This window comes from Clytia hemisphaerica, unplaced genomic scaffold (assembly GCF_902728285.1).
Source record: "Clytia hemisphaerica strain Z4C2 unplaced genomic scaffold, Clytia hemisphaerica genome assembly, whole genome shotgun sequence".
NCBI lineage: Eukaryota > Metazoa > Cnidaria > Hydrozoa > Leptothecata > Clytiidae > Clytia > Clytia hemisphaerica.
In genome coordinates this window covers 734,856-762,088 of record NW_027103473.1, presented here as the reverse complement: position 1 = coordinate 762,088, position 27,233 = coordinate 734,856, and the positions used below count along the sequence as shown (strand labels likewise).

Sequence of the window (27,233 nt, the reverse complement as noted above, 5' to 3'; positions counted from 1 at the left end):
GAATTACAGTAATTTTTTACATTTTTCTTTCAAATTTTCTGCTCTTTAGAATGAATTTGCACACTGTATATACTTTAATCGGATTAATTTCCGCGAGATTAAATTTCGCGATTTCGCGAATTTTTGCCATTTTCGCGAAATTAAAACACGCGAACACGCGTGAGATTCCTGGTTCACGAAATTAAATCCACCACAAAACTTTTAAAATTGTATTTTTGGCGGAGAAACTAGTTCCATTTTTGGCAAAAAATACTTATTTTCAGCTGTTTTCTGGCTTACTGTATTCGCGAAATTAAATCCACGCAAAATATTTCAAAACTCTGACTCGCGAAATTAAATCCAGAAAATTTCGCGATTTTTTTAGCTCGCGAAATTTAATCTCACGAAATTTAATCCGGTTAAAGTAATAACTGATTCCCTCACTGATACAAGAAATTATGATTTTATTTTTCATATATATTTTATGAGACCTTATATTAATTTCTTAAAATTTACTTCAATTTTTTGAAGTTTTTAAATGAGCATTTGCAGGATATTTTGCACTTAGACCTCAATTTGAAAATTATTTAATGTTTTTGTATCTTCAGTATTTTTGTCTGATTTCATTCATACTCTGACTAGGGAGAGACAAGCATTTTGGCTAAAATATTCTATAGGAACACCTATAATAAAATGAATATTATTGTCTTTGAAAATTGTATAACTTTTAAATTAGATTTTTGTACCAGTTAACAAGGGTCCTGGTAAATATATTTCATTTAAAGAAAAATTAAAACAAGTTTAATGTCTGGTCTGATTTTGGGATTTCTCTTTTATACCCAAACTTTTGCTTCCAAAATTTCACTTATGTCATTCCTTTTTTCTACCCAAATTAGGAAAAGTTATTAATTTTGCTCCCTTATATACATAAAATCAGTAGAAATATTACAAATTGCCAATTTTATATTAGGTGTACTTACTACTAGGAGGTCTTTCTGGGTGTATGATAAAATCTAAGATATTTATTTATGGTATTTAGTGACACAAGTGGTTAAACAAAAACTGATAACACTCTAAGCACCAGGCGTACCAGAATGCCTCGTACAAAAACTTCTTTTGCCTGTACGGATTTAAAATTCATAAAACTTTTTGCTCAATTAAAAAAGTAAAAATTTTGAGGTATTAACTTGTACAAAACTTTTGCTGAAAAAAATTAGGTGTTTTTTTTTTAAATGGCCAAAAATTTTCTAAATTTAAACACAAAAGGCTATAGGCAAGGATAGGCAGAAAGCACACAGATATGTCTACATGGTATTTTCAGTTCTTGACGGAATAAACACTGTGAAAACGGCACAGACAAAATATGTACAGGAATATAAACTAGGAAAATAAAACAAATGATTACAGGAGCACAGTATGGTAAATAATGACACAATACAAACATATAGGTATATATATAAAATCAATGGGCCAGCAAATGGCAAATACATAGTATAGACCGTAAAGGAAACGGTTCACATAAAGAAAATCTAAGAAAAATATCAAAATATTCGGTGACCTAAGCATTAAATAAAATTGAACCTAGGAAAGCTTCCACCAAGATGCTGGGGAGGGAGGCGGAGCAAAAAACAGCAGTCTGCACTGAAGAACTGAAGAACTGAAAAAGGCCCATGTGGAAAATCTGTGGCCTAATAAGGGGCATGAAAGTGAGGCTAAATCAAGAGTCCGGATTAAGACCAAAACAAACCAATTGCATCTAAACCCTGATATACAAAAACATATATCAGACACTTAAACACAAAAGGCTATAGGCAAGGATAGGCAGAAAGCACACAGATATGTCTACATGGTATTTTCAGTTCTTGACGGAATAAACACTGTGAAAACGGCACAGACAAAATATGTACAGGAATATAAACTAGGAAAATAAAACAAATGTCCAAATCCAATGTGTGTATTAGTTGTTAGGTAAAGAAGAAATATATGAAGAAATAGAATGCTGGGCATGCAAACGCTGCGACAAGGGCATATGTAGATAAAGATACATTGCATCAGACTTCCAGTCACCCATAACTGCAATGGAGTCAAGAGGCACACCAGCCTCCAAAGCAAAGGTAGCCCCACCACGTCTGAATGAGTGTGACCCATATTGACGGTGTGAGAGCCCAGAACGTGAGAGGTGCGCTTGAAGAATGTGCATGAAATCCCGGTAAACAAAAACACGGTTAGCCCCAAGGTAGGAATCCCTCCAACAAAAAGCTTGATCACATGGGAGGGCCCCAGGGGTAAGGGAGAAGGCACGTGAAACTGCGGAAACAGGACAGAGGTGAGACGAAGGCATTGCCACCAGTGGTATAGAAACAGTGCGTTGACCAAACTGGATAGTCTTGCTCCATCTCACCCTGATGTGGATCTCAGAACCCAAAAAAGTAAAATCATCCCGGGTGAGAAAAGTGTCTGGGGAAAAACCCTTCTGGGAAACGGGTAAAAGGTGACTCTTCCGAAAAAGCCCAAAAAAGGAAACCAAACATAGAGCCCAAAAAGAAGCTTGCTTACTATCCCGCAGGTTGAGCTGGGAGTGAATGAAAGAAAGAATCTCAACCGTGATGGGAAGCTTGGGGACGGGAGGGACACCCTTGGAGCGCTTGATACCCTTCAACACAGAGGACAGGAAAAAATTATCAAGAAGAGGGTTGGGGAACCCCATCTCACGATGCAAGAGGCCAACAATGTTCAAATATATACAAACAGACTGAGGTAACAGGAAACGGGCTAGATACACAGCATACATGCAGAGGTGCACACACTTAGCAGGAGCTGGCGGTAGATCAAGCATATTGCAAAACTGAAGATAAACCTTGCGGTGAGTACGGTAGGCCTTGCGGGTGTTGGTAGCATAGGTGGCTTCACGATAGAACTGCACATCCGCCAGCAGCGAAGACGCAAACTCTAAAAAGCAGAGTGAAGACATGAGCCTGAGCCATGCAAGCCAAGAAGAAAACAGAAACAGTTCACAGACATGTGCCAGACAACATTATCAGTGGAAGCAGATTGGCCAAAACAGTCACAAAGATACTGGAGAAAGGCTGCAAGATGTGAATGCTCATGCAAACGAGATACATGATCAGCAACAACATTTTGGACTCCCGGCACATGAAAAACTTTTAGGCGAAAGTTATAGGTGGCAGAACACCAGAACAGACGTCTGAGGTAAGTCATCATGAGCGGGTTGCGAGATGATCCTTTATTCAACATCCCAACTGCAGCCGTGTTGTCACAGTAAATATGGACAACCTTATTACACAAGTAAGGTGCCCAGCGTTCCAAGGCAAAAACAATGCAAAGCGCTTCTTTGTAGTTGATGTGCAAGCCTGCAAGGGCAGGAGCATCAACCAACAAATTAGAATAGAACCAGTCATTGTCAAAAACTGCTCCGATGCCTGTTGTACAGGCATCCGTGTGGATGTTAGTAACAGGTCTAGTGTCATGAAAGGAACACTGACCATTAAAAATCTCAAGAAAATCCAACCACCAAGAAATGTCCTTAAAAAACTCCTCACTCAACAGACACTTGGATGACTGTTTCCGTAAGGAGCCCATAAGGTCAAGAATACGACGCAAAAAAGTTCTTCCTCCATAAATAACCTTGCAAACCCAGTTAAGACGGCCAGCAAGCTGTTGTAGCTGCCTCTTTGATGCACGAGCTCGGGACTGAAAAGACAGTAGTGCATCTTTCAGATCACCTAGCTTCTTGACTGGGAGAGAGAGAGTCAAAGAGGTGGTGTCAATCTCAACTCCAAGGAATACCAGTCTTGTGCATGGTGGGACAAGCTTAGAGGGGCTGATGGTAAAACCTAGGGAAACCAGAAGAGAGGAAAGAGTATCAAAGGCAGCTTGACATTCATGCTGAGTCCTACCAATGACCAAGAAATCGTCAAGATATACTATGATCAAAGGGTAGCCTCTTCTCTGCATCATACGTCTGACACTCTGAGTTAAACGATGAAAAATACCAGGGGCACTGCGTGCACCAAAAGGGAGACGTGTGTCTTTTAGATACGTGTAATGGCTATCCCCACTAAATTTCCACTTCAAACCGAGAGCATCTCGGTTAGAAGGATGGACTGGGACAGATCGATACGCATGTCTCAAATCTATCTTAGCGATGAAGAAATCCTTCCCTATCAACCTGCAGGCATCATCTAGGGTCTGGAAAGATTGCTTCTCAATATCGATGTAAGAATTAACGCCCATACCGTGGGGCATCGAACAGTCATGGATCAAACGGAGATCCTCAGAATCAGGCTTTGGAACTGCTCCAAGTGCGCTGACTATCACAGGCTTTTCAGTAGCAATAATGTAATTTCCGGCCGCGAGTTCTTCAAGAATAGTGGCTTCAACTTTCCCTTTAGAACCCTGGCCAATAGCAGAATTATAGTTATCCATCTCCGCAGGGCTGATTGAAGCATCTGCTGGGAGCAATTGAAATCCATTGACCACACCATCAAACAAAAATTGACGGTCCGGATCATTTTGGAGTTCTTTGTCCCAAAGTGCAGAATCAAGCGGAGAAGGACCAGGTTCTGAAGAAAAGAGTCATTGAGAGCCACCCTCATTCACAGGATGCAGAAAACCCTGATGCGATTTTCCACAAGCCTGAGAGCCAACCTTGCGGCAGGCATGAGTGAACCTTTTTCTTCTTTTCACTGCAACATCTTCTTTTAACGAACTGACGTTTTTTTGACGCAGAGAAGAAAAACGAAGAAAAAGTGGAAAGTTCTGCTATTTTTTTGTTCGAAATTGAGGTTTGGCATACTGAAAGTTACACCAAAAGATTCAGCAAGGTGACCTTCACATTCCATGAAAGAATTGAGAAGATTGGATCAAAATTGAAGGAGTAACGTCAAAAATAGATGCAAAAACTTTAACTTAACGTCAATTCAGCGCCCTGCAAAGAACAAAACAAAACATCATCATGAAAGGTACGACTAAAAATCAATCACTCTCACCTGCTGTCACCCGCACAGGCCTGGAGAAGAAACTCTTGGACCGAATAATGGAACTCGAGGCAAAAGTAGAATCTTTAAACGATAAAGTTGAGACACTCGAAATGAAAGTAGAGAGCTTTGAAAAGTCGACAGTTCCTGCTCTACAAAAAGAAATAACAATCCTAAAAGATCGTAACGCTGTTGCATGTACTGTGAGCCAGAAGTTGTCCGATGAAGTTGAACGTCAACAACAGTATTCACGAAGGAATTGCCTCGTTCTAGAAGGTATCCCGCTCAATCGTAGAGAAACTAATGAATCGTTAATGAAGCAAGTCAAAGACTCTATCGAAGAACTGGGAATCGAAGAAAATGAATTTAAGTCGACAATCGACAAAACGCATCGAATCGGCCCTATCAGAGATAACGCACAACGTGTGATTGTGCGCTTTAATAAACATTCAACGTGCGAGAAAATTTATGAAAATCGGAAGCGTTCCAAGAAAATCCAGATCAAACCTTCTCTTACAAAAAAACGACTGAAGACCTTGAATTCGGCAAAAGAAAGATTTCAAAAATGCGAACATATCAACTTCATTTCACAGATATACATGGAAATTTAAAGGTTCGTTTCAATAAGCAAGTTGGTGGAAGGTATGTTCACTCTTTTGAAAAAGAGGAAGACTTGTCTGACTTGTTTTTGATGCCGATAACCAACTTCCTTGCGATTACTTTCAAAATTTTGAAAATAATGAATGAACTTTTGTGACCGCATGATGATATCTCTAAACTCCTCGTATAATCAAAAATTTCTTTGCTATAGCGCTGAATTAAACTTTCTGAGTTTCCTTTAACTTTCGAACTTAAAACTTTTATTTACTTGATATTTTGAGAATTTTAAAACTTATTCTATTTGCCATAGATGGACCTAATTTGTGCGGTATGTGAGGAATTAGCGGAAGGAGCTCCTTCCTTTTTTTGTGACTACTGTCAGAAATGGTTTCACCATGAATGCAATCTCCCTTTCTCAATAAACTATCCACAAGTCGGATTATGCGTTAACTGCAACTGCGATCTTTTCCCTTTTAGCATCTGCTATGAGCTTGATGAAAAAAGTTTCAGGTACAACTATTTCCACCCCTCATTCTCTGATTTAACCACGATCGAAGAAATTCGAGAAACGAACACAGAATATAATTTGAACACTGTTGATTGTAGGTATTTCGATTGTAGCGACTTCAACTCTGCTTTTTCTAACACATCTTCTAACCTCTCATTTCTTCATCTTAACATCAGTTCTTTATCAAAACATTTTGATATGTACAACAATCTCTTAAACTCTTTAAATCACAATTTCAAAGTCTTAGGAATCTCGGAAACTAGACTTACCGATTCTTCTATTCCACATAAACTTGATATTGATGGTTATAAGGGGGGGGTTTTCAGGGGTCTCAAATACCGTCATACCGACAAAAATTTGGGTCAAATACCGTAGTACCGTCGATAAAAGAAGCCGAAATACCTAAATACCGATACCGGTAGAAAATGAAATACCGTAATCCCGTCGTTTTTTTCTGGTAATACCGATTTACCGGGGGAAAAAAGGCCCAATACCGTCGTACCGTAAAAGTGAAAACCCCCCCCCCTTATAAGTCACTTTTTACTAACACAAAATCTAGTGCTGGTGGTACCGCTCTCTTTATCTCCAATGATCTAAAATCCAAGTCTAGAAATGATCTCTCTCGCTCTCTTTATTGTGAAAAGGAACTTGAATCTACTTTCTGTGAGCTCCAATTTGAAAAACAAGAAAATATCATTGTTGGATGTATCTATAAACATCCAACCATGAAAATAGAAACTTTTACAAACGACTTTTTCATTCCCTTCTTACAAAAAGCTAACAAGGAAAATAAGCGCCTTGTGCTTATGGGTGATTTTAATATTAACTTGCTAGAATGTGGTACCTCTCCACATGTAAATAATTTCGTAGATTCTCTTGAATCTTTTTTTCTCTTACCTAGTATTTCTCTACCTACCAGAATCACTGATAGGTCAAGGACACTCATAGATAATATTTTCTTCACTCCTGCGAAACATAAACCTCTGACCGGAAATCTTTTAGTTGGTATATCTGATCATTTGCCTCAATTTCTTATTTTTGAAAACTTCTCTACAAATTTTTCCAAAGAAACAAAATACTATCGAAGATGGAAAAGCTTTGATAGCAAGAAATTCAAAGAAGACTTTTATAAAATTGATTGGAATGACATCTTGCATCCTGACTCGTATAACCCAGATCTTTTATTTGAAAGCTTTTTTGATCGGATGAATACTTTAATAGATATACATGCACCCCTACAAAAACTCTCTAATCGACAAATTAAAAGAGGAGCTAAACCATGGATAACAAAAGGAATCAAAACTTCCATCATTAAAAGAGACCATCTCTTAAAGGCCTACTCGCGGGAAAAAGATAACATCATTAAACATGAACTACATACAAAATACAAATTCTACCGGAATCAGATCGTAAAACTCTGCAGAAGAAGTAAAAATAACCACTATAAGAATTATTTTCAAGATAACTTAAAAAACAGTAAGAGAATTTGGAGTGGTGTATACGAACTAATTGAAAGTAAAAAAAAACATAAAAGTACAATAATCTCTCTAAACATAAATGGGCAAGTAACATCAGACCCAAAAGTAACAACTGAAGAACTAAACAAATATTTTGCTACCGTAGCTGATAAAATACGATACACTATAAACGTGAATGACAAGGAATGTAACTTTAATGAAACTCTCCGCAACTCACCAATGAATTCTCTGTTTTTTGAACCAATACAAGCTAACGAAATTATTAAAATCATAAATGCTCTAAAACCAAAATCTGACGGTCCATGTAGTATACCAACAAAAATTTTAAAATCTGTTCTCGCTGAGATAGCTCAACTTCTTGCTAATATATTTAACACTTCCATACAGTCAGGTAAATTCCTAACTGCTCTAAAAGTAGCAAAAGTAATACCTGTTTATAAAAATAAAGGCTCACCATACGATCCTAATAATTTCAGACCAATTTCCCTTCTTTCTAATATTGATAAAATATTTGAAAAGCTAATTAAATTCAGAGTTGTAAAATTCCTTGATGAAAATAAAAGTATCTTTAAAAATCAATTTGGATTCCGCAACAAATACTCTACCACACACGCTTTGATAAATCTAACAGAAAAAATTCGATCAAACATAGATAGGGGTCTGTATTCTTGCGGGGTTTTCATCGATCTCCAAAAAGCTTTCGATACTGTTGACCATGAAATTCTCTTATCTAAACTACAGCATTATGGAATACGAGGCATTGCAAATCTCTGGTTTCGATCTTACTTAACTAATAGGAAACAATATGTGTCAATTTCTGGACACGATTCTTCAAAACGAACTGTTAAACATGGAGTTCCTCAGGGCTCTGTATTAGGACCACTACTCTTTCTAATTTACATAAATGACCTTCCTCAAGCTATATTGAATAGCGAAACCAACCTCTTTGCTGATGATACCTGCCTTCTTTCGTCTGACTCAAATTTGAATTCACTCGAAACCAAAGTGAACTCTGATCTAGTTAAACTTTCTTCTTGGCTTCGTGCGAATAAAATTTCTCTTAACACTGCGAAAACAGAGGTCATTTTGTTCAGAAGCAAACATAAATCTGTACCTTACTCTATGAATCTTTACCTTGAAGGACACGCCTTAAAATTCACAAAGCATGTCAAATATCTTGGTCTCATTCTAGATGAATTTCTAGCCTGGAATTTTCACTTTGATCATTTATCCACAAAGCTTAGAAGATCTAATGGTATTTTGTCCAAACTACGCCACTTTGTTCCACAACTAGTTCTCAAAACTTTATACTATGCTATGTTCCACTCTCATATGTCTTACGCAACAATTATCTGGGGACAAGGCCTTACTCAAAACTCTCGAATAGGAAAATTACAAAAAGATGTTTGCGTATTCTAACTTTTCAGATTTTAATGCTGAGACTTCCCCTCTTTTTCAAAACCTTAAAATCCCAACTTTACCAAATACTGTTATCAAATTCAATATTCAACTTGTACATCAAACTCTATCTAATCTTTCTCCTGAAGCCGTTACAAACGTGTTAAACTACAAAACCCTGACACACATTTATCACACAAGAAATAGTTACCTGAAACTTTTAGAGCGCCCCAAGGCAAAAACACTCAACTTTGGATTGAGATCCATAAAATATCAATCACTTTTAATTTGGAACCAACTATTATTACATACAAAGACTGATCTTAGACCATTATCTGAATATACGATCAAAAAGAAGGTTAGAGACTTCCTTCACATCTAATCCTCTCGCATACCTTGAAAATGAAAGTTCATCTCTACAAAACCTTGAAATTCACATACAATGACAATTAATATTTTTCAGGTTTTTCAATAGTTGATGTCATATTTTTTGTATGCATTGTTATTATTTTTTCCTTTTTTTATTGTTTATTTATGGTTAGGTTACATTGTTTTTATTCTGATTGTTAATGTTTAAATAGTTTTAATAACCCTTAAGATACCTCCCATAATGATATTCGACATGACCAGCTCACGCGACCAGGTGTTCATTCCATTTGATTAGACGGTACGTCTATTGGATGGACTCCTGGCCTGCATTCCTCCCCTAATTTATACAAACTTAAAATATGTAAATTTTTAATGATATGCAGGCGAATAAATTACTTTGAATTGAATTGAATTGAATTGAAGTGAACCTGCAGGGTGACTTCTGACAACCTTTTCTTGAATTAAACATCCGACAAATCTCAGAGCCGGACGAGAGATGTGTCATTGTGGGAGGACCAGAAACCTTACTGTTACCCGCAAGACCTGAGGAGAGAAAATCAATCTTGGGTGAGGAAGTATCAGTGCCATGCCCAAGCCCACGAGGTAGCTTTGCAGCCCAGCGAGGTATAAGAACAACCTCATGTAGATGGCTATGGTCAGTACTCCACGAGAACCCATAAGTATGTTGCAAAATCCGAAATTCATCGTCATATTGCAACACGGATTGCCATGTGTACTTAGTTGCCACTTTAAAAACGAAAGTACTTTTAGGCATGTACGCGAAACGTATGTCGATTAGCATGATCCCGCCATTTTACAAATTCCGAGAATTTGAAAAAATCAAAACAAGCTAAATATGTAATGAATGGCTGATGTAAATAGTAAATTTAAAAGTCAAAGACAGATTCTCAACATGAAGAAGTTGAAGTATGAAGAACTCTTGGCAAACCAATCAATTGACAAAATTGCAAAATGTCATTTAAATGAAACTTGATTGGCAGAGAAATACTACGAGACCTTGATAAGCAGTCCCTGAACTGAGCGAACTGGAACTGCTTGTAAAACGATTTTTTACAGAAAGACAAAATGACTATGGAAAATAGTTTAAAGATTCACTCGAAAAGACCCTCTGCTGTCCACATATAATTGTTTTGCTTGAGCTGATTTCCAACAGCAATCTTGCATGTTTCTTTATAATCTGATCACTCGTGATGAATGACTGACTGATGTTTATACATTTTGAAGACATCTATCTTGTCTATGACCATGGGCATCAGGAGTATGAAAAAGAAAAAAGCATACATCTCCAGTGATTGCTTGACTGGTAGTCAAAATGAACTGATCGGTGAAGAAGCTTTTTCAGAAAAACTTGAGACTACGTACAATACAAACTCATTGCAAAAATGTTCTGGTTATGGTTTATACAATTAAAAGCTTGGCAATTATGTGAACAATTCAGACAATTCTAATCAACCGATGAATGTGTAAAAGCAAGAAACTTCAAGTATTGAAAAAGACATGCGAAAACAATTCTTTAAACATATCCTATTACCAGACTGAAAATTTATTTATATTGACCGTAAATGTAAAAAAGTATACAAACTAGTATGGTACAGTGTGTATATTGGACTGAATTTGACAAAAAATGTTGAAGCTGGAAGTTTTTTTATCGGGATAAAATTTATGCAAACATATAACAAATCTGTCATCTAGATTATCAATTATGACATGTTAGACTTTTTTGGATTTCAGTTGAATTTATTCTGACCTAAAGATTATGTTTCACTGTCGTCATCATGTTCTGATTTGCTACATAACAAAATTTCAATAAATTTGATAAGCTGCATTAAGTGTCAAATTTTATTATTTTATAGATGGACATTGTTTCAAAAGATAGCAATCAACTACATTTTGGTCAAAATTCCAGAATAGAACTTTAAGATTATATATGTCTTTTCAGTTCAAGTTCTGTTATTTTGATACAAAATGATTGAGAAATTTACTAAAAAAAATTGAATACTTATCTCTACTTTTTTTTGTAAATGTCACATTTTCTTTGGAGCAAAGCTGTTTCATTTTAAAGCATCTGATACTTTGAAGCTGTAAGGACTGATAAAACAAGATTAATTTTTGGAACTTTTTTCAATCAAAAATTAGGAACCATTAAAGGCAAAAATAAAATTTGGAATTACTGTACTTTACCTTCACTGTTCTCGAGACTTGACAAAATTGATAATAATACCTTGAAGGAAGAAATTTTGGCAGGAATTTAATTTGGCGGGTGGTTGAAAAAGTTTTTTCAGAGGAATTTAATTTGGCGGATTGCTAGAAAAAAAAAAATTAGGCGAGAATTTAATTTGGCGGTTGAAGGAAATTTTGGGCCAAAAATTGTTACCGAATAAACAAAAACCTGTTTTTAAGGCCTGAAATAGCACAAATTTGGAGAATACACAAGATAAATTAAATTTGGCGGGAATTTAATTTGACGTATGGCGGAATTCCTGGTAAATCCACCAAATTTTATTTCCGTCATAATTTATTCCTTTAAGGTAGTCCTTGATTACAATCGACCTCTTTTTAATATTGAAATTCAACAAAATCTAATATTATTTTCAAGCCTTTCCCATGAGCATTTTCCATAGGACCAGTAAATATTTCTAACTTTTTTTGTTAATTGAATAAAACGAAATGTTCCAAGTTTATTAAAGTTTCATGTAAAATGTATTCCTGCAGATTTCTTTTGATCATCTGCCAAATCTCTAAAAAACTTATTACACCATGTTTTTTTTATCAAAACCCTTGAGTTGAAAATCGTTTAAAGATTCACAAGAAAAATCTTAAAAATGGCACGTATAAAGATTCACACAAGAATATCAAATTCATTTTACTAGTCAGAAAACTCTTATTAATGAGAATTTAATTCCAAACTCTATACAATGATCCATAGCTAGCATTAAAATTTTCATAAAATTTCAAATGGGTATTTTACATAATTCAATGTGTTCTCTAAATAAATAAATAAATAAATTCTTAATGAATGATGATATAGTAACAGAACAAAATTCACCAAAATTAGTTATCGCCAAAATTGAAAGAATTGCTTCCTCACCCTGCCTCGCCATAATAAGGGCCCCTAATAAGTTCTTGCTAGAATTAAAATTTCCAGTGATTTTCCTAAGGGGCCGTCCACATAGTACGTACGCACGTACGTACGCAAGGGGGAGATGGGGTGTCTTCTCAAAAGCATATGCTTGCGTACAGAGGGGAAGGGGTCGGAAGAAAAAGTAAGTACGCAGAAAAAAAAATTCACAGCCCTTTTTTTGCTTGTAAAATTGGTTGAAAGAGAATAAAAAGAGAATTATTATTCGCTTATTCCTTACAAAATATCAGCTGTTTCTCTCTCATAGAAAAAGGGGAAAACCCAAGCCTTTTGAATTTGATTTTTTTTTCAGCCAGGGGAGGGGGTGTGAATGAAAAAAGTACGTACTCACCAGGGGGTATAGCTATTTGCATCTGCTTGCCTGTAGGGGGAGGGGTATATATATACTCAATTTTTGACATTTTAGTGGGTATACGTACTATGTGGACTGATGTGGACGGTCCCTAATAAGTAACCCCAAAGTTCTATTTGAAACACTAATTTTTTAGCATAAAAGAACCACTTTATATACTGTGGTATTTGCCCAAATTAGTTTTTGCCAAAATCAAAAATTGCATTTCTCTTCAAAACCACATTTATAAAAAATTCTATTTTATTTAGCTCCTTGCCAAAATAAGTTCTCTCCAAAGTAATTGTATTCCCCAAATTCTTATTTTTTCGCAATTTTTGCCAGAGTAACAAAGATCAAGCATTTTCACTCATAATTGTTACACAGTCCATAAAGTGTCCATCAATCTTTTCTTTCTTATTATTTAAACCAGTTAAACATCATAACAGTGACCAAATGTTTAAAATTAACTTCAACTGACACTGCCTGATGACTGAGCAATGCATTTAGTTATTTAGCATCCTGGAAAACCAGGGCTAACAAATACAGTTGGTGCAATCTCTCAGAGTTTTTATAGCTCATGCTTATTCCAATCAGCCAATTAGTCACAAAAGCAAGATGCAATGATGATGTTGAGGACATGATACTTTTCATGTTTTTACACACAAAAACATTATGTTGTTGTACAAAAATCTGATTGAATTCATCCTACTGCTACTGTCGTTCATCGTTCCCAGCTGTGGTGACATGATATGGGTGGACAATATGGAGTTTACATTCTTGAGGCTGGATATAAAAATTCTTTTTGGATGAGCAGCATCAGCAGAGTCAGCCTGCAAAGCATTAGAGCTGATGAAAATGTTTTATTTATTTTTCACATAATCTAAAAGTGAGAAAGAAAGCAATAATTTCAAGGTTAAAATTTCTTTAGATTTGATGAGTGTGTTTAAAGCCAGTTAATTTATAGCTTAACTGTTTAAGACCAGTTCACAGCAGTTTTCTGTGTGCACCCAAGGCCCAACCCTAAAACTTCACCACAAAAAAATATCCATATCAGAGAGCCAAATTTAAAAAACAGTCACTGGAAGTTGAGACTTATTGCAAGGCTACTAATTTATTTTGAGCCAGTAAAAAACCATTAAAAGACAGAGGAAAGCCATTCTCTATTCCAAACAACAAACACAGTCATTTTCTACTTGCATTTCCCTTCCAAATGTCCAAATCAACATTATTTTCTTTTCCCATGCCAAATGGTCATACGGAGAAGAACTATTTACAGCATTTTGATATAAATTATTTTAGTAAGTGTGCTCGCAGCTCGGCTGTACTTGTCTTCGCAACATATTGCCCACACTCAAGCTGCCAGAGTCCAAAGGTCGAAAAATATCAAGATTCTTGATATTTTCTCTTCTAAAGTACCAGGGCCCTAAACGATTCCTCCAATTTTACGGTACTGGCCTCTTTAAGTCGCAGAATCGTTTATCGGCCCTGGCTCGCGAGGGTGCTTAGTTGCCAGCTCTAAGACCTTAATCGCATAAGAAAGGTACTCCTGTACATGGAAAAGGGTGGAAAGCTTCCCGGAAAAAAGTAACTCGTAAAAAATTCTCAAATTAGCAATATTAAATTGTTCAACTGTAACACTAGAAAGTTTGGGTTTAGAGTCCTGTAAAATCAAGGCAAGTTTACAATTGTTGTCATAAGACAAAACTTTTTCATCCTCAGCAGGTCGAATACGAGAAACAAAGTCCACTATACGTAAAGCTTTACCTCTGGTAACGTCGTTGGTGCGTGTTGGGCGAAGAAAAAGTTCGTTCTGACGAGTAGAAGAAGGTTCAGCGGTCGAGCCAGAATTCAAAAAGGGAAGAACATTACCAAACGAAGAGCCAGGATTCAAAGTTTGTTGTTGTTGTTGTTGAGAAGAAAGAAGCGGGCGGTGAAGCAAAGTACTTTAACCGGATTAATTTTCGCGAGATTAAATTTCGCGGTTTCGCGAATTTTCGCCATTTTCGCGAAAATAAAACTCGCGAAATCGTTTGGGATAGCTCGTTCGCGAAATTAAATCCGCGCGAAATTTTTCAAAGGGGTCATTCGCGAAAATAAATCCACCTGGGTTTTTTTTTAATTTTGCTTTTCTTAGTTCACTTTTTTTCCTTTTATGACACAATGATATGAATAATACATCTTTAAAATTGACAATATCTAATCTATTATGACTACATCACTTTCCTCATTTTCCACATTTTGGGACTTTTTCTCTTGAGAAGATAACAGCGAAGATGACGACGAGGATGCGTGGGTTTTGCCAGAGAAGCAACGCTCTGCATTTGACATTTTTGAAAATTTTGATGATGAGAAAGAATTGTAATTTTTGTACCATAGTTGTTTTTAGCAAAATTGTCAAGTTTCAAGAAAATCGTAAAGATGACTGAAGTAATTTATTTTTTAATTTCTTCCCTTCGCAAAATTAAATCCACGCGAAATTTTTGAAAAGGCTCATTCGCGAAATTAAATCCACGCGAAATTTTTCAAAGGGCTCATTCGCGAAAATAAATCCAAAAAATTTCGCGAATTTTTGAGCTCGCGAAATTTAATCTCGCGAAAATTAATCCGGTTAAAGTAGACATGGAATCGGCATGAAAATTATTTAAAATGGCGGATTGAGCTGTAAGGTTTTCCCCTGAGGAACTGTTGCGTGTTTCGGGCGGCGGGGCGGAGCGAGACGAATGTTGTTGACTTCTAGAGTCTTTTAAACGTTGGAGTTTCTCTGTCTGTCGTTTAATTTCCTCAATCAAAACGTTTTCTTCTTCACGAAGTTGGTTCTCTTTGTCACGTCTGATCGATTCCAGGAGCTCAGTTTCTTGATTTTTAGGATCTCGAAGATGTTGGCGGTAATGATCCATCTGCTCTGTTGAGAAGGGACGAGAATCGGGGCTTTTCCTTGTGTTTTCAGCAGATGAGCGACGATTTCGTGTAGATGGAGAAGAAGACGGAGACGGCGGTGGAGGTGGACCTTGGCAGTTTTTGCTTGGATGACCAAAATCATGTAAGTCATGACTTCTTTGGCATCCAGGGCATTTTTTCTTTCTGGTACCAGTATCCTCACTGGTTGGAGTACCAGGTGGAGTAGTCAGGAACATAAGTATTGAAAAGAATAGTCTTTCAGCAAGCATTTTGACAGATAAACAGTAACAGGAGATAAATATGAAAACAGCAAAAAACAGCAGTCTGCACTGAAGAACTGAAGAACTGAAAAAGGCCCATGTGGAAAATCTGTGGCCTAATAAGGGGCATGAAAGTGAGGCTAAATCAAGAGTCCGGATTAAGACCAAAACAAACCAATTGCATCTATCAGGGTTCCCTGATATACAAAAACATATATCAGACACTAAAATTGTGAAATGTTGTTGAAATGTGGTGGTATTAAACAGGTTTCATTTCAGAAATTGTAAAATTGAAAAAGATATGCACACACATGATTTAGGTCTTTGAAATACTGTAATTTATTGCTTTGTGAAAATTTAAAAGACTGATCAAATTCCACAGCATAGAGATTTATCCTGTAAACATTAAAAAAAATTGTACATAAAATTAGTAAATCAATAAAATTCAGCTAAAGTAAAATATGTTTGAACTAATTTCTAGATAGCTCAGCACTTTCTTAACCGAAATACCACCTCAAAATTAAAGTAAAATTTAAATACATTCAGCAAAATGTCAGCACTGTTGTTTTGGACTCCAATATTTTTATAAAGCTTTTGAAATTAATCTTTGTTTCAGTCTAATAAATTAAAATCATCCTAATTACAGTAGAAAAAGTTTTCAGTTTCATTACCAAAATAACATAAGTAAATTCAATCAAATTTTTGAAATAAAATTTCTAAATAAAAATTGATTTTTGCCACTACATTCCAGAGTCACTGCCAATTTATGTTCACGTACAAATTTTGGTCATTGTGCAGCTATGACCTTACCATCGCTGGGAGTGTCAATATTGTCAGCAAACAAAATAACAAAAAAGCTGACCATCATTCCATTGCAGTCTTTCATGTGTATTTTCCAATATTTTAACAAAGTTTGACCAAACTGACATAAAGTATAGTCAGGAAAGTCATATATAATATACCAAACTATCACATGTTCAATTTAGAAATTCATTTCCAAATAAGTCCTGTCATTATAATGCTGTATAATGTCAATTTAAAGAAAGGGATATCGATTTTTTTCTGCGTGTGTGAGAGATTTAATAACAAACTTTCTTAAAAGCTTTGCTTTTTATTAGAATTTGACCAGTTGATTAACGACATTGGTTTAGATCAATCCAGCTGGGGAGTAACGTCAAACATCATAACGTATGATTTATCATAAATACATGTAATTCATCTTTCTTGACATCAGCATCTCTCATCTGCTCCTCATACAAATCCCGTTCAATGAATAAATGTTAGTCGTGGATATAACCATTTTCTGTTGTTGACACCACAGAATGAGAATCCTAAAAAATGTAAAAAAATGTACTCTTTAAAAAAAGCAATTTTGACAAGGTATATATTATTTAATTTTCTATACATTTGAGTGAAGGACAGTGAAGGTAGTAGGGTAGTAGTTCTTCGAAAGCACATTTGCTAAATTGTTTCCTGTACTATCAGTAATGTATAAGAGGGCAAAAAAAATTTAATGATTTTAGTTAGAGAGTCGAAGAAATCTCATCAGCCTGTCAGCATTCTCATTCCAACAACATACTTTTCCCTCTCTTTTCATAGAAAAAAGAAATAAATATTCAACTCCTACCTTTATATTTGGATGTGAATAGATAGATAAAAGATATTGTCGATATTTTGATGAAAAAGCTTGTAAAAGTCAAAAATTTCCACTTCACACTGATGGAGGGAGAGTGCTTTCGAAAAAGATTGTTTTTTTGCCCGACATTCATACAAATCACAACAACTGGGTTATCGAGACCTCGACTTTTTCTGATGCAATATCACGTGAACAGAACGTCATCATCCTATTTATTTGAAACAATGAAAACTACGCGCATATATGAGGAGCTCTCCGTCCAGTCGTTAGAAGTTCATGATTTAATTTCGTTACAAAATTTTTTATTTTTCTGCCGCCCCCGTGACTTCTACATTGCCTTTTTAGAAGAAACACTACCTATCTCCTATCCTATACACCTTTCCCAAGTTTATCGATTTTTTTCGACCTCTCCAGTTTGAAACGAGAACTTGATACTTTTAAAGCTTTTGGTGATACAAAGTCATTCTGAAAATTTGAGATCAAAAGCTTTTTCCGTTCCTTTTTTATGGCTGTTTTAATTCCTTTGTTTTTACAGTCAAACCTCTCTTAAAAGATATTTTATCCTACCGGGCCTCGTTTCTATGCCGTTTCCATGGGATACTTTTGTTTAAGAAAAAACTTTAAAATTGAAATATCTCAAGAACCGGAAGAGCTTTTAACATAATTTTTTTTTGTTTATTTTGTATTTCGTAATAGAATCTTTCTAAATTAAATGCAAGTAGAGCAGGGTTTTGGAATAGTATTTTTCAAAAAGTCGAAATAAACTCGGGAAAGGTGTATTCAAGGAAAATTAAGAGCAATTGCACCTAAGAAAATCTGTAAGTGGGATCATTGATGTCTTGGATTTTTTTCTTTTTTAGATATGTTGTGGGGGTTCATGGGTGGAACAAAATTCCAAAATTTGAGCCTCAGAGCTCAAGCCGTTCCCGAGATATCACATTTTGAAGTTTCAAAATTTTTGTCTAAAATACAGACCAGTAATTTACAGACCAGAATTCCAAATTGCTATAACTCCTTATTGGTAAGTCCAAATGACATGAAATTTTGCACAGATACACAAGACCATAAACTTTTTCTAAAAACAAAAACAAAAATTAAAATTTTATTTCAAAATGGCGGATATTTGAAGCCAAAGTTTTGAACTGCTTGAAAATACCGGTTGGATTTGATTCTCAGTTATTCCCAGCCCGAGATTCCAAATTAAAATTTTTTTTCAGATCCTGAAAGATCAATCCTTTAACTACCAAATATCAAAAATCTGTCGTGGAGAATTCATTTTTGGCTCAATAAATCAATTTTAAAGATGACCTATATTTTCCGAAAATTCCCTAGCAACGCCCTAGCAACAAGGCTTTAACAGGCTACACCATGTACCAGAAGGCTCAAAAATTGGTTTTAATGATTGACAGTCCATTCTGGACATTTGTGATCCTAGACTGATCAAATCATTAGAGGATATTCCTCTATATGCAAAAGATTATTCATAATTTTCACTGCCTGCGATGATATTAAGAGCCATTTTTTAAGAGTCTTCAGGGTGTGATACCTCACCCTCTTGGATTTTGATGAAATTTTGACCAAATGATCTATCACACAAGAAAATAAGACCCTGAAAATTTCACCTTGATATCTCACGTAGTTTTGAAGATACAGCGTCTCAAAGCGGAAATTGACCCCTAAATTTCATGAACTCTGGTGACTCCTCAAAATTTCTAAGTCCAAGTGTCGTTATTAGCTTTAGACTGTCCAATATTTCTTGTCCAGAAGATTTAAACATCATTGTTTGCAGTATCTCATAAAATATCACCCTAGTAATGTTGCTTAGTTATTTAAGAATCAACAAGTAAGGCTGTTAGTGTACACAAATATAGAGATATTGGACAGTCTAAAAGTTAATCACGACACTTGGACATAGAAATTTTGCGGTAAAGCGCAAATTATTGTCAAAGTAGGATTTCTGAATGATTCTAAAAAGTTTTTGAATAGGAATTAAGTACTGTTAAACCCATTTAGTTGAAGTAACCTGCTTATATTTAAGAGTAATATTCACCAAACTGTGAAAGATTGAGGCTTTTCCTGAAAATATAGGCCCTGGAATGGTAGGAAAGGCCAGATATCAGTCTCATATTTTTTTACATATTCTGTACTTAAAAATAAAGAAACAGTCATAAAATGTCATCTGTTGATGGAAATGACCTGAAATCTTTTACAGTTGTTCCCTTAATGCCAATGATTAGTTGGCTAGAGAAAATCAACCAATAATTTGACAAAAATTAACCTTTAGAGGCCTTAAGTGGGCCTGATTTAGCATTTTAAGAGGGAAAAAACAACGAAGTTAAGCAAATTTTCAAGCGAGCATATCTTTAAGAGACTTCAAAAAACCACTGAAATTTTTTGAGGCTATAAACTAAGCCTACTAAGGAAGCCTTGCTGAAAGTTTCAAAAAAATTTGTTGTTGCCGCAAAAAGATACGCCATCTTGAATTTTGCTCCAGATCTACCAAAATAGCAATTTTTTCGGCCATTTTTGACAGTTACGCAAAATGGAAATCCTGAAAATGTTGTTTTTGTGGCCAAAACCCACCAGTAAACCACTCCAGGTCAAAAGTTTGCTTTAAAAAAGTCTCAAGGACTATCAGCAGCCATCTAAAAGTGCTTCCGAACCCAGATTACGCTGTCTGAAGCCCTCAACAGGAGGTGCTAAATATTTTCGGGGAAAATTTTGGAGACTCAATTTGATTTTTTCTGACACCCTACAAAAAGTTCTTGAAATCCACTGTATATAAATCAGCTTTCTAATGTACTTGCATAGAAATTCATTGGCTTTCAAAATCTGCTCCTCACCAGAGTTCATGAAATTTAGGGGTCAAATTTCACTTAGTAGCCTATCTTTGAGACGCTGTATCTTCAAAACTACGTGAGATATCAAGGTGAAATTTTCAGGGTCTTATTTTCTTGTGTGATAGATCATTTGGTCAAAATTTCATCGAAATCCAAGAGGATGAGGTATCACACCCTGAAGACTCTTAAAAAAATGGCTCTTAATATCATCGTAGGCAGTGAAAATTATGAATTTCTTTTGCATATAGAGGAATATCCTCTAGATCAGTCTATGATCACAACTGTCCAGAAATGGACTGTCAATCATTAATACCAGTTTTTGAGCCTTCCAGTACATGGTGTAGCCTGTTAAAGCCTTGTTGCTAGGGCGTTGCTAGGGAATTTTCGGAAAATATAGGTCATCTTTAAAATTGATCTATTGAGCCAAAAATGAATTCTCCACGACAGATTTTTGATATTTGGTAGTTAAAGGATTGATCTTTCAGGATCTGAAAAAGAAATTCAATTTGGAATCTCGGGCCGGGAATAACTGAGAATCAAATCCAACCGGTATTTTCAAGCAGTTCAAAACTTCGGCTTCAAATATCCGCCATTTTGGAAAAAAAATTTTAATTTTTGTTTTTGTTTTTAGAAAATGTTTGTGGTCTTGTGTATCTGTGCAAAATTTCATGTCATTTAGACTTACCAATAAGGAGTTATAGCAATTTGGAATTCTGGTCTGTAAATTACCGGTCTGTATTTTAGACAAAATTCTTGAAACTTCAAAATGTGATATCTCGGGAACGGCTTGAGCTCTGAGGCTCAAATTTTGGAATTTTGTTCCACCCATGAACCCCCACAACATATCTAAAAAAGAAAAAAATCCAAGACATCAATGATCCCACTTTAGATGAATCAGGGATTTTCTTAGGTGCAATTGCTCTTAAGGAAACTTGTTCATTTTCAAAGATCCCTTTCTTCTTAGCTAGGTTATAAAAAGGTAATTTCCCATTCAACTTAATATTTGAACCTCACTTATTACATTTTTACCCCTACGGAGTAGGTCTATTTAGGCTGTTTTTAATCATTTTCGGTAATTTTTTCCCTATTACTATACCGGGCTGAAACTTTATATAATTTCCAATAAATTAGATAATTATACTGCTCGCGAATATCTTTCCAGTTGTGTATAAGAAAAGGACCCGAAGATCTAATTACCAAATATCACGGAATTTTGTATATTACTAAAGTCAAAAGAAAAATTTAATATAATTTTTTATTTAATTACAAATGAAATTCTGAATTCTGTCCGGCAGAAAGTGTAAAAAATAGAAAAAGCTAATGCGATAAAGACCTACTAAAAATACAAAAATTATATTTAGAAAAAACTAAACGAAAATTGCTTATTTCTGGGGCACCCCCCAAAAACTGCCACTTGGGGGGGAGGGGGCAGTTGTCTTTACTGCTCCCTGTCAACACGTTACTTTTGAATATTTAAAATATACGAATAGACCTTATCGGAGTTTTTGATTTTTCTAAAAAAGCGATGCATTGTGGGATTGTTTCGAGTGTATTACAATAGAATTACCTTGAGGAATTCCTAAGATGAGATTTCTATTGTAATACACTCGAAACAATCCCACAATGCATCGCTTTTTTAGAAAAATCAAAAACTCCGATAAGGTCTATTCTACGGCAGTAATCTGTTAATAGTTTTATTCCATTGAATTTATTTCAGAAAAATATGCAAAAACATGCTAAAAACAACGGTAATTAGAATCACATAGAAAGTATATTTCAGATAATGCACCATCACCAACTTATCTGACGTTCCTCGTTGTGAGTTTGTGAAATCCTTGATTAACGTTTGATTATGTTTCTCACAGTAAATACTGATTTGATCTGCTAACGAAGGTCGACCAACGAAATAGATACTGGAGTCTTTTGCACTGTTCTTGATCACTTTCTCGAAATCAGTTCTTTGTCCTGTTAGAAAAATAAGTAAAAGCATGTTTGTGGTAAAAGGTAAGCAAGTTTGCGACTGAGCCCTAAGGGGGGCTTGTAGAATTAACGAGTTATAGTTTGCGTCATTGCTTTTTATGGTATAAGAATATTGGAAAATGTAGTGATTTTATTTATTAATAATCTAATCAAGGATATAAACTCATACCTTTAAGTAAATTGATTACATCAACAATTTCAGCATCTCCTTTACCATCTTGAATTGTCGTTTTTTCGGTCACGTACCAATTGAAAGTGACTTTCACATTTTTTTTATTTCGGATCAATCTCAATTTCTCTGAAATCTCGTCAGCAAAATTTTTATAAACTTCAATCGAACGTACAGTGTAGTGTATATCAATACACGTTGGTTTTGATTCCGCCATATTGAAATTATTACCATGGTTACCATGTGCTAAAATACTGATACAATCATAGAGATAGCCGAACCCAGATCCGGACGCCAAGAGAACGAATGATTTCTGTTCACCGATTTCTAATTCTTTGTAAAGTTGTGAAGATGATGAACGATATGGACCCCAACATTTAATTTGGTGACCTGATGAAATAAAATAACGGAAAAAGTAAGCATACAATATTTAAATGATATCGTACATTATATCCGTTTATTCCGTTTATTTTGCTTTGATTAAAGAATTAGTGATATATGCCGTGAGAATTAACTTTCTTCGAATTCTTTTTAACATATCGATCAGTTTTGACTACTGTCTAGGATTCAAGATTTCTAAAGGAAGAAGATTTGATTTGCCACCTCCCCTTGTGATAAAAATGACTACAAAGTTTGGTACGGTATTCATGATATGCACCACTGCAATGTCTTCCATGGTTGAAAAGTGACTGACTTTACGTCTTTACGTCACTTACAAGCAATCAGCTAGTTGGTCCGTGATGTAGTGTGAGATAGAAGACATTGCAATGGTACATAAATGTATCATGAATAATGACGTCAAATCTCAATATTATATGAGTTTAAGTGTAAAGCTAAGGCTACACTGATAGTTTTTTCAGGCGGCTGCAATACAATTGTTGCATTGCACCCGCCTGAAAATTGTTGCTGTCTAGCCATCTAGAAAAAGGAACCAGGAAAAACTTCTAAAAAACATTCGAATTGCAAAACATTCGAATTACAAAACATTCGAATTACAAAACATTCGATTTTATCAAAAACATTCGATTTTCGAAGGTCCGACACGTGTTCGAATGACGTAAATGTCAGATACATTGTCAAAAAATTGCAGATTCTTCTACAACAAAATCAGTTCAAACTGATTTTGTTGCAGACACTTGCAATTTGTTCTGCAATATTTTTATTGCGTTGCAGAGCAATTGCAGAAAAAATTGACGTGCTACATTTTGCGAAGCGCGCGAAACTTTTCACGTTATTTGTAACGTCATTGGTTGATTAAAAAAAGAAGCAATTCCATTGGTCAAAATTGACGTAACGGTTGAAAAAAGTTGAACTTCCTTCAAGTTTTTTTTTGTTCGCGCAAAACTTCTTTATGACGTAATCTTTTCTTCAGGAAAAAACGGCTAAGAAAAAAATCTTTCGCGCGCTTCGCACGAAAGTGGACACCGGCCTTAATGACTTCACACCTTCAGACGCTCTTCTTCCATGGTAAACTCGAACTTAATCCCCTTTCATGAGTTGGGTTGGTCTAAATCTGTTTACTTACCTTGAGCTTCATGATCACTTGCTCTTAACCTTCTGGTCCACGCTGGAAACCATTGCGAATCATCATCCATCATTGTTATGATAAATCCAATGTCCCATGTTGCATCAGTGACGTCGTGATTACTGAATGATGTGAATGGATGAGATCTTTCGGGAGATAAGGTGAAACGGCTATTGTTGCTCTTAAGGAGAAAATAAACATCTCCGATTTCTGGTTTGAATTTTTTGTTCAATTTGACACGGACATCAAAGTATTCGTTTTTCCCGATGATTTTTCTTTCGGCTGTACCCCGGGATTTCCGGTAATAAGCTATGCTAATGAGCCGGTCAATACACCAGATTAGAAGAACTGGTAGATTGAAAACATGAGCTAGACCATGTGTGATCTTTCGGATATTGTCTATAGCGTACCAAACACCAGCGAACGCATGGATAGCAATGGCAAGTGAGTAGGAACGGTTATTCAGGAATTGACTTCGAGTGAGGGGAAAGATAAGACAAAATAAAGCCACCATGAGGAGGAGGCGGTAGATTTCATCTGAAGTAAGATGAACACCTTTGGAATCATTGAATGTCCAGCCCTCTACCGCAGCTGGATCCCAAATCTTGGTCCAATTCAGATTCCCATATTGTTGACTATAGTTAAACCGTGAAGGCGGGCTATATGTTAATTGAGTGCGATCTACTAACGGCGGCAGGAATATGACAAGGACATGGGCTAATGATGGAATACCAATAAGGAAGATCCCGGCTATTCGATGCATTTTAATATGGATATCTCTTATACCAGCGATAACCAGAAACCGTGGTGCTTTCTCGATGATAAGGTTTGGTATACACCACAAAGTTGTATAAAACATGAGGTTTTGTGAGGTAATAATAAGACGGGCTGTAATTCCCCAAATGACATTTGTGATGGTTTGTCCAACGTTTTCACCCCATAACTTCCAAACACGTTTTCCTGTGGTAAAGAAGAAGAATTTTTTAAAGAATTGGCTTCAGAAATTTGTCTGGTTTGTAATTTACGGACCAGAAAAGTTCAATTGATAAGCGTAGGGATTTGGATCAAGATGTTTGACAGGAAAGGATTCAAAGTTTGGATTCAAAAATACCAAGCAACATTTGAGTGTATGTGTTACACCTATAATATAATTAAAGGAATCCTCCAATGACTTCTTCATGTTGTTTCGACATTCTATGAGAGTTAAGTACGATGTATGGACGTAGAAAAAAACGTTAACTATCAACTGAGATTTGGAATAGCTTCCCTACCTTTTCTCTCCAGCACCGCATCACCTTTCATAACAAATCGATCAACGATACACAAAATCGTAATCAAAGTGAATAACCCCCAGACCAGATATTCATAAGAAATTTCAAATGGTTTTGATTTACGGACCACAAAACGGTCAACAGTTACATCAGCCTCATTTGGAGGTTCAATAAGAGCAGCTGTTGATTTTTTGGATTTGATTTGAGTTTCACCGTTCTGGTTTGAATATTTTGACTCTTGGGTGACGTCTTCCCCACTAGCCTTTGATGGCTTTTGGGCTGACGTAGGCTGCACTTCGATATAGAATGCATCACCGAAAGAATTACTGCTGCTCAGAGTATCATTTTTGTCTTTTGGTGAGTCTTTTATCCAGGCTGCAGCTGAAAGAATAAATGGTGTTGCCTTATAGAAAAGATTACAAAAGTTCTTTTTATTAGATAGGTATTTCTTATAAAAAAACACCCCTTCTTTACTGACTCGGTAGGATTTTTTCAGCCAGTGGGGACATTGGCCAATTTTTCACTGGGACAATGTTTGGCCAACTTTTCCAGTTGGAAGGGGTCCCAGTGGGTCTGTGAGAAGGTGGTTTTGAATAAGTTTTACAATTGTATGACGTAATGGAAACCTTTTTAATAACTGGGTTCGAGTTATAAGGTCTTGTCCTAAATTACGTCATAGATCTTGGTTATTGACAACACTTGACTCGCTTAAAAGAATGAAACGGCAATAGATTGCGTTAAATTAAAGTGACATAAGTATGGTCTTAAATCTAAAGTCTTTGATTTTTCGTATCTTTCTTAAAGAGTTACTAGCCTGGAGAATTACAGCTTTGTAATTACAACTCCTTTTGACGTATAAATGACCATGTCAAAGGCGCCCAGTTTTCTGCACCAAACTCTTTTGGACATGTCATTGGTTACACGAGAAATGAGTGCTGAGCAATAGTAAGTGTCCACATACTTATGAGATATTTTTTGGTGTCGGGCATTTTTTACACCCCCTTCTCACAGACCCACGCACTGAGGGGTCCCAGTGGAAAAGTTGGCAAAAATATCGTCCCCGGTGGAAAATCATCCTCCAATTTTCGTCCCCACTGAAAATAATCACTGGCTGAAAAAATCCTACCGGGTCTGTGAGAAGGGAGTGTTTTATAAACTTTTAATTTTTTAATTTCTTTATAGATAAGAACCATTGTTACGTGAAAGAGAATTTTTGGTATGTAAAAATTGAAATTTATTTCAAATTTAAAGCTGAATACAAAGAACCCAAAGAAGGTATTGTGATATATATTTGATAAATTTGACCCGTTCAAAATTACCCTCAAACAGAGAAAAATTACCCTTAGCAAGTTTACTTCCCGGACAAGGCAAATTTTGTAGATTTTCACTACCCCCCCCCGGGCACTATATCCTCCACCACCATGTACGAACATTTTCTGGAAGAGCCCAATTCGTGAATTGGAATAGATTTCGCTTCCAACAGGAAAATAGTTTCACAGCCTTACTCGGGGGGGGGGGGGCACTCAAAGTAAGTGATCTACCGTAGGTGCAGCCCTTAAGGGAATGTTTGTGGGGCCTCTCAAATTGCACTGTAAGGGGAAAAACGAAAGTCTTTTTTTGTCAAAATTTGGAAAATTTGACCATTTTTAGAAGTAATGTTTGAAAAACTGCATATGATCATTACATACATTTCAGCAAGTTGCATAGAATGATAGCGTTTCAAAATTGCGGTTATTCACAACGCTTCCGGGGTGCATAACCGGTGTGCTGCTATTCTACGCAACACTTCCAATTGAAGCCAGTGATTGTTCATACGCGATCTTTTCCGACACCC

At 35.8% G+C, this 27,233-nt stretch overlaps 2 protein-coding genes and 1 long non-coding RNA gene across 3 annotated transcripts in view; 1 reads left to right on the top strand and 2 right to left on the bottom strand.

Moving 5' to 3' along the window:
• The window catches only part of LOC136798491 (DIS3-like exonuclease 2), a 426,120-nt gene that overhangs the window by 39,752 nt on the left and 359,135 nt on the right, over window positions 1-27,233 (top strand). The window lies entirely within an intron of this gene.
• On the bottom strand, window positions 1,285-14,633 carry LOC136798539 (uncharacterized). The gene is made up of 2 exons (XR_010845394.1): window positions 14,585-14,633; window positions 1,285-2,928 (listed from the first exon to the last, which is right to left on the bottom strand). It is a non-coding gene; the product is annotated as an uncharacterized lncRNA (long non-coding RNA).
• LOC136798407 (uncharacterized) lies at window positions 21,590-26,388 on the bottom strand. The gene is made up of 5 exons (XM_067055013.1): window positions 26,361-26,388; window positions 25,400-25,780; window positions 24,129-25,088; window positions 22,604-22,993; window positions 21,590-22,419 (listed from the first exon to the last, which is right to left on the bottom strand). Exons 1-5 carry the CDS (start codon window positions 26,386-26,388, stop codon window positions 22,163-22,165), a joined length of 2,016 nt encoding a protein of 671 aa, XP_066911114.1. The 3' UTR covers window positions 21,590-22,162.

Bases quoted from the DNA above. Each gene is read 5' to 3' on its own strand.
- LOC136798407 (XM_067055013.1), bottom strand. From the start codon at position 26,388: ATGCCCGACACCAAAAAATATCTCATAA. The intron at 25,781-26,360 runs GTATGTGGACAC...TTATTCTTTCAG, and splicing joins CACCAAAAAATATCTCATAA to CTGCAGCCTGGATAAAAGAC. The intron at 25,089-25,399 runs GTAGGGAAGCTA...TCTTTACCACAG, and splicing joins TGCGGTGCTGGAGAGAAAAG to GAAAACGTGTTTGGAAGTTA.